General features: G+C 32.9%; 1 protein-coding gene across 1 annotated transcript; it reads right to left on the reverse strand.

Moving 5' to 3' along the window:
• Nucleotides 1–3,390: 3,390 nt before the first annotated feature.
• On the reverse strand, nucleotides 3,391–4,101 carry LOC126690176 (transcriptional regulator SUPERMAN-like). The gene has a single exon (XM_050385304.1). It carries the CDS (start codon nucleotides 4,099–4,101, stop codon nucleotides 3,391–3,393), a length of 711 nt encoding a protein of 236 aa, XP_050241261.1.
• Between the last annotated feature and the right edge of the window lie 6,027 nt (nucleotides 4,102–10,128).

Raw genomic sequence — 10,128 nt, forward strand, 5'->3', positions numbered from 1 at the left:
AATGACCAAGTTGGAATTTTTACTTGGTGGTATAAACTTTTTTAGAGCTAGAGCATTAGCATTGGGTGTGTTAAAATACTTAAAATGCTATTTTAGCAAGCAAATCAACAAAAACCCTACTACATCTGGTATGTATGTTTAAAAAAATTTGGCAACTAGTTATAGTAATATGCTACTACTAGTATTCTCTCTCTCTCTCTCTCTCTCTCTCTCTCTCTCTCTCTCTCTCTCTCTCTCTCTCTCTCTCTCTCTCTCTCTCTCTCTCTCTCTCTCTCTCTCATTGATATTGATTGTGATATGGGTTTTGATGATCTCATCCATTGAATTCATTTTTCTTGTGGTTTTTGTGGGATTTTTGGGTTCAAAATATAGTTGCAATGGAGTAGTGGTGGCGGGTGATTTATTTTTGGTCATTTTATTGGGTGATGTACTAAAGTAAGAAATGATCTGTAGGGTGAATTATGAAATTGTGTAGTATTAAAGTAGCACAAATAAGATTTTGGTGTGCTAAATCACTATTTTTTAGCACACCAATGCTAATACTCTTGGTAACTTATTTGAATGAGAAATGCTATGTCCACAACATTTCTCTAACACTTTCATAATAAATCATACTTGGTAAGTTGTTATTAGTTATAATTTAAACTTACCACTAAAATTATTTTTTTGTCTACCAATAACAACCCATAACAATTTCCTATTACATATTATTTATTGTGAAAATGTTGTTGAGAACTTGATATTGCATTTCTCTATTTGAATAATAACTTCTATTTATAAGTTTCCTTTTAGTGACTATGGAATGGAACAAGTTGAGACTCTATTTATTTATGGACAAAATTTAGTTACAAAATTGGTTGTAGCCTTAACTTACAACCTTACTCAATAAAATAAACATTACTGTATATTTTGAAAATTTAACTGTTAAATTGCATATTCTTCACACACTTAATATATAAGTCAAATTTTGTGTCAATCAGATATTATTTATATATAATCTATAAGTTTATATTTTATGCATAATTTTAAACTACAAAAACTTACAATTTAAATAATTTATTGATGATATAGCTATTTATCTTTAATTTTTTAGAAATTTTGCAAGTATGAAGGATATAAGAAGAAAATGTAATCTAATGGTGAATTTGTCAAAATTTACCTTCAGTAATAAGATATTGAGTAAGGTTGTAGCCTAAGGCCTCGTTTGGAAGGAGGGAATGGAATGGAAAGGAATGAAGAGAATAATTTTAGAATATTATTTAATTTCCTTATTTGGGAGTTTTAATGGAAGGAATAGAAAATTCATTCCCTTATTTGAGAGTTTAAGTGGGAGGGAATGAAATAAGTAGAAGAGAATACTCATTCCTTTCTATTCCTTTCTATTCCCTTGAAATTGGGAGGAATGAGAGGGAATGAAATTAGATTTAATAATTTTTTTACTTAAACTCCCAAAATACCCCTATATTTTCAACCCTTTATTTTAAAATAGGGGTCTAATAGTAATATTGTCATAAAATGATTTCATTCCATTCCCTCCATTTTGCTCCCAAACAAGATTACTTACATTCCATTCATTTTCATTTCTTTATTTTAAAACATCCAATCAAGGTTACTTAATTTCATTTTATTCCATTCTTTTCCATTCATTTCCCTTACTTAAATACATTAGATTCATTTCTATTTCTTTATGATCATTCCATTCTATTCTCTTATGAACTCCCAAACAAAGCCTAAGGTTATAACCAATTTTGTTACTAAACTTTGTCCTTTATTTATTATACAAATGTGAAATTAGTAAACATGTATTTAATTACGTAGGAGGGTCAAAACCTTTTAAAAGTTTTTTGCTAAATAGGGATATAATTTATAGAGAAATCATAAAAATAATAAATACAACTTTTTTTCCCCTTTTTATTGTTTCACTTGAGAATACTATGGAAGGAAGGTGATGCCACACTAAAGCAAGAAAATTAAAAATTAATTTTTAAAAAAGAAGCAGAAGTGAAATGGCATTATGGGCTTTATACTTTATAGCATAATAAAGATATTGTTGGAACTTGGATCTTGATTCCAAAAATTATATGCTTTCGTCATTGCAAGAATGCAAAACGTAAGCTGAAAGTGCATGGAGGACTTCCCAGAAGGTTACGAAATTCAAAATCTTCTTCAGACCAATCTAGCTACTCGTATTCTAGAACCTAGACTCCAGTATTTTTTTAAGAGCATCACGCACATGCTAATTAAGGAATCTCATATTGATTAGATGTTTGCATGGTTATGGGATTAGTATAATTTGTTCGGCACCTTCATTTAATTAATAGCTTTTTGGGCAGGTTGTAATTTATCAAGATTAAAAAATTCATTAGTTGAAAAATGACTATGATTATATTATATGAACTTTCTTATCCCATCATGTTGGCACTTAAAATTTGAAAAATAGAGTGCACATTTTTTATTTTTTTTGAATAATTTAATAATTACAACAGAACTAGGAAATACCAACTAGTTGGAGTTCGCGTATTCACATTAAATTTACTAAGTCATCAAGTGGCAAAAGTGAAATGAGAAACCAGATTTGAATAGTATGTTTATTAAGGTGAAATGAGAAATCATATTTGACGGGCTCAATTAGTTGACTGGTAAAGTGATACTCTATATATTTTATTCGGACCTTCACTGTAGTTTTGAATACCATATCCATGTTTCATCATGCAATCTTACTGCTTATATGACAACATATCTTCTTGTCTAGCAACCATGGTGCTGACAACCCATTTTATAAATGACTTTTTGTTCTAATTATCATCATCTTCTTCTTAGTCATCCTTTATCAGCCACACATTTCAAAGAGTCAGAAAAAAATAACAATTTGGCATCCCCTGTAACAAAATCGACTGAGAGAACTTCCATTGAAACAGTTTTACTTGTTAGTTTTTTAATTAAACCAACCGTTTATGTAGTTATGTAGCAGTTAACCTAACAAGTTCCACATACCAACGACATTAACTTGAGCAAAGAAGAAACCCCTCCCCCTAAAAAAAAGAAAAGAAAAAACCATTCTCTCCCTCTCTCTCTCTCTCTCTCTCTCATATAAACAGTAAAACGTGAGATGATATTAAATCAAAAAACAACTGAGTCACAACATTTCAAAGACAATAATACATTATGATTAAACAGCTAGCAACTATTTCTCTCAGTCATAAGAAATGAGGATTAAGTTCAAAACAACATATATTTCAGGAAATGGTTGAGATAATAATATGCTATAAAATAGGAAATACATGCCAAACATTAGAACTACGTTGTTGATCATGTCCAACAATATTGGTAATACATCTCAGATGATAAATTGGTGCAATTAGCCAAAACGAAGATTTTGAAAAAGCTCATCTAATTAGAGTAACCCAATCGAAGTTCCAAATCTAAATCCTCCTTTGAGTCACCAAGGACACCAATTTCCAAGTCTAACCTGACAATCTCAGACTTCTTCAAAATCTTGCACTTGTCTTCTTGCTTGAAACGATCCAATGATTTTTCATTCTTCATATTAGTCAAATCCATGCTTTTGTGACTCAAAGAATCAAAGAGGTTACCAACTAAACCCCATTTTTTCACTTCACCAGCTGCAGAAGCTGAAGATGGTGTAGTGAATGGAGAAAGAGAGGGAGAAATCAAAGATGGTAAAGAGGAAGCAAATGGGGTGAGCCTAGTTGAAGTAGATGATAATGATGATGATGAGAACTTAGGGTTAGGGTTAGATTTATAGTTAAGGTTGAGCATAGGGTACTGACCGTCTCTTGGGGGTGACGACTGTCTCAGCCTAGCTCTGTCTCTTCTATGAACATTCATGTGGCCACCAAGAGCTTGAGCAGATCTGAATTCCCTCTTGCAGAAGCTACATATGTAAGATTTTGGAGGCCATGAAAACCCATTAACATAATCATCTCCATAGCTTTGGATATCACTGTTCAGTGAATCTTTAGGCATGTTTTTGTTGTAGTCGTTGTTGTTGTTGTTGTTGTTGTTGTTGTTGCAGTATTTAATGGCTTTAGCGCCAATAATTTGGTCTTTTAAGCTGTTGCTCAAGTTGTTCCTTTCCATGGTTGCTTTTGATTGAGTCAGGCCTAGCAAGATCAAAAAGACAATAACTGTCTCACTCACATCAAATCAATTAGAAAAGAGAACATCTCTTTCAAAAGTTGAGAGAGAGAGAGAGAGAGAGATTATAAAAGAAAAGTAACTGACCTAGAGGAAAACGGTGAGGGCAGAGAGTTGTGTTCTTAATTTTTTAGAGAGTACTGGTTAAAGCTTGCAACAGAGCCCATAAAAATCCTATATGTTTGGTCAATACTCACTACTACTAACTATATATGTTGTAGTCGTTGTTGATAATAATCGAAGAACTAGTGGATATCCTTTACTTACTTGACTATTTGTGTGTTTGTTTAGCGGTTCTAAACAAAATGAAGGGTTAAGACCAGATGGGCTGGTCTCTATGAGCTAAGCTAGGTCTTGAGCATACGTTGCGCCTTGATAGGGTATAAAAATAGGAGAGAGAAATTAAGTTCGTAATTTTCTTCAGCCAATTTGTTATTCACTATCTTTTGAGCACAAAAATCTTATTCTTTGATGGGTGTTGATTGTTTTTTCATATCCAATAGAGTGTACACTTTTTTATGTCATATCCACACCAGTGTCGTGAACAAAACACTGATAAAAATACCTGGTATGAAACATTTTACGTCCAAGATTGTAAAACAATAAATAGTCTTCTTCTATAGTCATTTGTTTGGACATGGTTCGGATTTACTCACATCTTTGACCATTAAAAAGGCTGTGTCACCTTCTCGGGTTGGTCATAGTAATTAAGGCTAACTCGGCGAATGACCTATGCAAAGAAGAAACTAGTAGAGATAATGATGATCTCAGCATGAGGAATCAATAAATTCACAAGCAAATCATGCTCTGAGATTAGTGTCAACTTATTTATCAACTATTGTAATTAATTTTTCTTTTTTTTTTTTGATAATTTATAAACAAATTACTATAATGGTTTAGAAAAAAAATTACTATAATGAAACATGTGTCAATACTAGGAAAGGCTAAGTATTCTTAAAAAAATGTATTAATATACTATTAGATTATTCTTGATATAATTCTTATCATCGAGTACCCTTTGATAATATGTACTCATGAAATGCAAGATAATCTTAAAGAAAATGTTAAAAATATTGTCAATTTTACTATAAAATATATATTCATAAACTAATATGTCAATTAACGTGATTGAATCACTTTTTTTATTTTTTATTTTAAGTTGACATTTGATTAGTTTGTAAGATGTACGTAGAATATGTTTTTACACTCCCAACATATCTCATGCCTGAAAGAGTTCAGTACTCTTCGTACTAAATTATATGAATAACAATTAATAAAGCAATGAATGACAATTATCCATTTTAAAAAACAAACAAACATGCCTTGAAGATGGAGGACTTGCTTTTAAAGGCATTAAGCTGATAGACGGACAGGTCCTAACAATCATGCAACCAGTGACAATGGCTGAGGGGAGAGATTGATTAGTGATTATCTTCTGTGGGGCCAAAGAATTTGTGACCCCGGTCCACTTTACATTAGGGCCCAAGGCCCGAGTCGAGAAGAGGCATTGCTGAGGACATACAATGAAAATTCAAATAACCTTGAGATATAACTGAGGATGATTCTGTCCTCGGCATCTCAAAGCACTCATGAAAGAAATGGTAAGAACGATATAGGAATAGTTTAGGGAAAAGCCGAACACATCCACATTGATGGAGAAAGGATCCCTGGACAATTTGGCGACAAAGGACAAAGGAAATGCTGCCATTACTGCAATTAAATACTCTGCACCTGACAGAGTAATACTTTTCAGTTTTTACAACCACCCCCAATCACTTTGGGTATGGGCTGATGGGACAAGTATCAACCCTAAAACGCTAAACCTACACGTGGACGTTGGAGGAATGGTAAAGGCTAGTATAAAAAGGAAAGAGAAGCAATTCAGGGAAGAGGGGGACAAATCGTCTCCCAGACCATGGAGCCCTAAAAAAGGAGAATAATAAGAACATGAAGCTCCTCGGACGAGGTTTAAGGACCGGAGCCACTTAGGACGTATCGGAAAAAAGTATTGTTAGACACGCCAGGTTCACCCTTGTGCAAATTGCTATAGAAACCATAACGAACCACTGTCCGGTGACCAAGACCTAGCCTTTCAGCCCACGCTCTACAAATTTTATTGTTTGGGCCTTTAATGTACGAACCCAATACCAGTTTGGGATCGTTACAAATTGAGTCCTTACATCTTCTATTTTGTAACTTATTGTAAAATTAATGAACCTTCAATGGACACCTTTGAATAAGGAAATATGATTTCATTTCTCTCTTACAAATGCCTTCGATTATTCTTGATAACTATGCTGAGACTGAGATCCTATTGGAAGGATATAAACTTGATTAGAACTTTTAAATTTATTTTGAAGCCACTTATTTTGAGAGATTTATGTTAAAGATACTTAATTATGTTGGAATAAAATATTTTTTTTGTCATTTCTTGAGCGGATTGAGTATATTGGGTAATTTAGCACCTAATTTTTTTTACTAGCTCCTACTTTCACATATATACTTTTTTCATTGGCTTACATACTAATTAATACAATTTTGATCAACTTTCAAGATTAGGGGCTGCTTGATAACCTAGCTAAATTCGAAAAAATTTCAGTATTTTAACGCTCTCTAAATGTGTTTGATATTTGTTTATTTCAAATAAAATTGAAGTGGATGGACGGGTCAAACATCTTTATGAAAAATAAAAATAAAAAACTTAAAAAACTTATGAAGGGAACTAGTAAGCAGTAGGCACATAAATGTAAAATCATTTAACGTACTACTTTTTTTGTTTTTTTTTTTTTTTTTTTTTTTTTTTTTTTTTTTTTGTTGAGAAACATTTAACGTACTACTTGGTGGGGCTATAACATTCATTGGTACTTTTGAAATGTAATGATACTCAATTCAAGACGGTATATTGGATTGTACTTCAAAATCTAAAGATGAATTTCCCAACTTGGCTACAAAATCTTCAATCCACCATATAATATAGAATTTTATATGATAATTACTAAATGTAAAAATTGGTAAACACACACGAGCTTAATCAGGAAAAAAGTAAAAAGTGATCAGGGCACCTCAGGATGTCTTTTCAAGTTTACTATTTAGGTGTTAAAACCTTTCCAATTAAGAGAAGAAGAAATGTGAAAAAAAAAAAAAGTTTTTATTTTTAATTAAAATAGTGAATTTATTGCCTTACTATCACAGAAGATTTTTAACCATCATATAGGCCAACCCTTCTAAAGCTTTGGTATTATACTTTGAAAAGATTGTACTTGTGCACTTTATTTGATTCTGGCCAATGAATAGCATAGCCGTTAATACAGTCGTGTCACTCTGCCAACAAATTTCAAATCTTTTTGGTAAATAATTTCAGAAAAGTTTTGATATATTCACACAGTCTTCATAGAAAGGAAATCTCAGTGCCCCAAGATTTCCTTTACCATTTTCCGGCAAAAAAGAGAGAGAGGTTGAACAGAGAACCCATTTGGACAAAAGATCCTAACCACATCTAGCTGAGATTTAGTGAAAGACTAGAGGCCAATTAGATGTGTCCATGCAATATATATGCTATATGTGGCCGTGAATTTATAAGGTTCTACAGTCGAAGTTGCAGGGTTTACCCGCAGTGCAGCACGGTGCCTTCTCTTCCACTCATAGATACTTTCACGACCCCCCACCACCACCTTAATAATATGTGAGCTGGCTTTGGTGTGTATACAAACAAAAATTCTTACTATGTTTATCAATGACCTAGAGACAAAGAAGAAAGCGATGGTATAGGCTTATTGAAACTACTATTCATTGATTAGCTGCTAATGCTGAATCAATGTCAAATAAATGCAGTTTTTGCCATTTGGTTGCCGTCTCATCAACTTTGCTTCTCTGATTGAATGAACGAACATTCTAGTTAATCTATCTTTTTCTCTCTCCAGATAATATTAAAGAAATTGCAAATTTTATTAAGTAAAATTTTAAAATATATTGATGAGTCACTAATTAAAAAAAATACCAACTTCATTTATTAAATAGTTGAAATACCAACCAATAGAGTCTGGGGTGTGTGTGGGTTCGGAGTTCCGAGCTCCAGTTCGAGCTGGTGGTACCCATGAGTTTACCCAACTATACCGTGGGATGTGGGACAATGACTGCCACACGCGAGTCCCCTTTTTTCCTTCTAAAAAAAAATTGAAATAAATCTTATAAAAAAATGGTTAAAATAAATTAATTATATTTATTATTACATATATTTGTAAATCATTATTAAAATTACTTTTTTACTTATCAATAACAAAATATTACTTAAAATTTGTTTAAATTTCCCGTTTGTAAATTTTATTGTTTAAAGTATTAGCATCTCACTTTGGCATTTTCTCTTAGAAAATTGCGGGTCCGAGAATGGGAGCTAAAACTGTCAAAAAGGAATACGTGGAAACTGGAAACTGAAATCTATTAAAAGACGAGCACATAAAGTTGGTGTATAAGTGAAGGGTAGTTTTGTGAGCGTTATACACGTAAAGCTATTTTGTAGTGCGAGTTCTTACAATACAGCTTGCGATTCGTTGAGAGAGAGAGAGAGGTCTTGTTGACCAAAGTTGAGAAATGATTAAATTTGCTAATTTGTTATTGGCTATTGAGGCAGACCGATACCGGTTGCGGTCGTTAAATGGGTCCAGTAAGTACTCCCTCCGTCCCACTTTGTTTGTCCTCTATTTCATTTTAGGGTGTCCTAAAATATTGTCCTGTTTCTAAAAATAAAAATCATTAATTTACTAATGTTCCTATTATACCCCTATTAATTTACTAATTTAATTTTTTGATAAATTTATTTAAGGGTAATTTTGGAAATTTATACATTTTTAAAAGGTAGACAAGATAATAAATGATGTTCCCTTAAAAAGTTTGACTTTTCAAACAGGACAAACAAAGTGGGACGGAGGGAGTATGATATACTGAGAAAACAGAGTTCTTTGTTTATTTATTGTGGATGTGTCCATTGCCCACTGGCACGGTCCCAGTTATTCGGAGCCAGTGGTGCCACTGATGGTGTGATTATCTACAACAAATGAAGACAAGTTTAAGACTTTACTAAATGGCTAAATGTTTTAAATCAACTTAATATTTTTTTACAAAAGACCTTTTCCCCTTTATCACTCTGCCAAATATAAATTTTTTGAGTAAACCTTTAGTCTGAATGTGGCGTAAATGGGCTAATTTACGCCACCAATTAAACAACGCCATGTCAATCCTGTATTGAAAGAGTAATTCACACTAGCACACACGATTTAGACCTAAAGAACAACTCAAAATCCTCAAATGTCTGAAGAACAACTCAATTAAACTCAAAATCCTCTCCATATGATTCACACCTGAAGAACAACTCCTCCAATGCCTAAACCTAGAGACGACTTCTTCCTCTCCTCTGAGCACTGGAGCCTTGTCACTAGTGTCACCGCACACCTCGTCTCTGGAGCTGGCACCGCCACACTAGATCTAAGGTGTGTTCTTTTATGATTTGCTATTTCCCCAAACTTTGGATTTCGTGATTTGATGGGTTTGGGATGATTTTTTGGATATCAATCTGTTTATATTGGTATAGGTTTTGTTGATTTGGCATAGATTTTGATGTTTTTTGGTATTTTCATGGGTTTTGATTAGATTATTAAGTGGTATGTTCAAACCCTAAAATCAATCTGATTGTGGAATATATATATATATATATATATATATTTTTTTTCCAGCTAGCCTGGATTTTTTTTTCATATATGCAAAACAAATTGCTTCTTAAATACTAGAAATTGAATGTTTGTTTCAAAATTTTTATCAAGTGAACCTTGGGAGCCATTGAATTTGGTGAGACAGGTAGTGCAGCCTTGAAAATTATATGGACCTTTTACTTTTTTTTTCTCTCAATTGTGGCAATTTCAAGGTGCGGTGGCACCAGCTCTAGAGACGAGGTGTGCGGCGGCGCCAGTGGCGGGGCTC

Source organism: Quercus robur, chromosome 6, assembly GCF_932294415.1.
Source record: "Quercus robur chromosome 6, dhQueRobu3.1, whole genome shotgun sequence".
Taxonomy (NCBI): domain Eukaryota; kingdom Viridiplantae; phylum Streptophyta; class Magnoliopsida; order Fagales; family Fagaceae; genus Quercus; species Quercus robur.

What these genes read in the sequence shown, in the direction of transcription:
- LOC126690176 (XM_050385304.1), bottom strand. Translation starts at nt 4,101, where the DNA reads ATGGAAAGGAACAACTTGAGCAACAGCTTAAAAGACCAAATTATTGGC.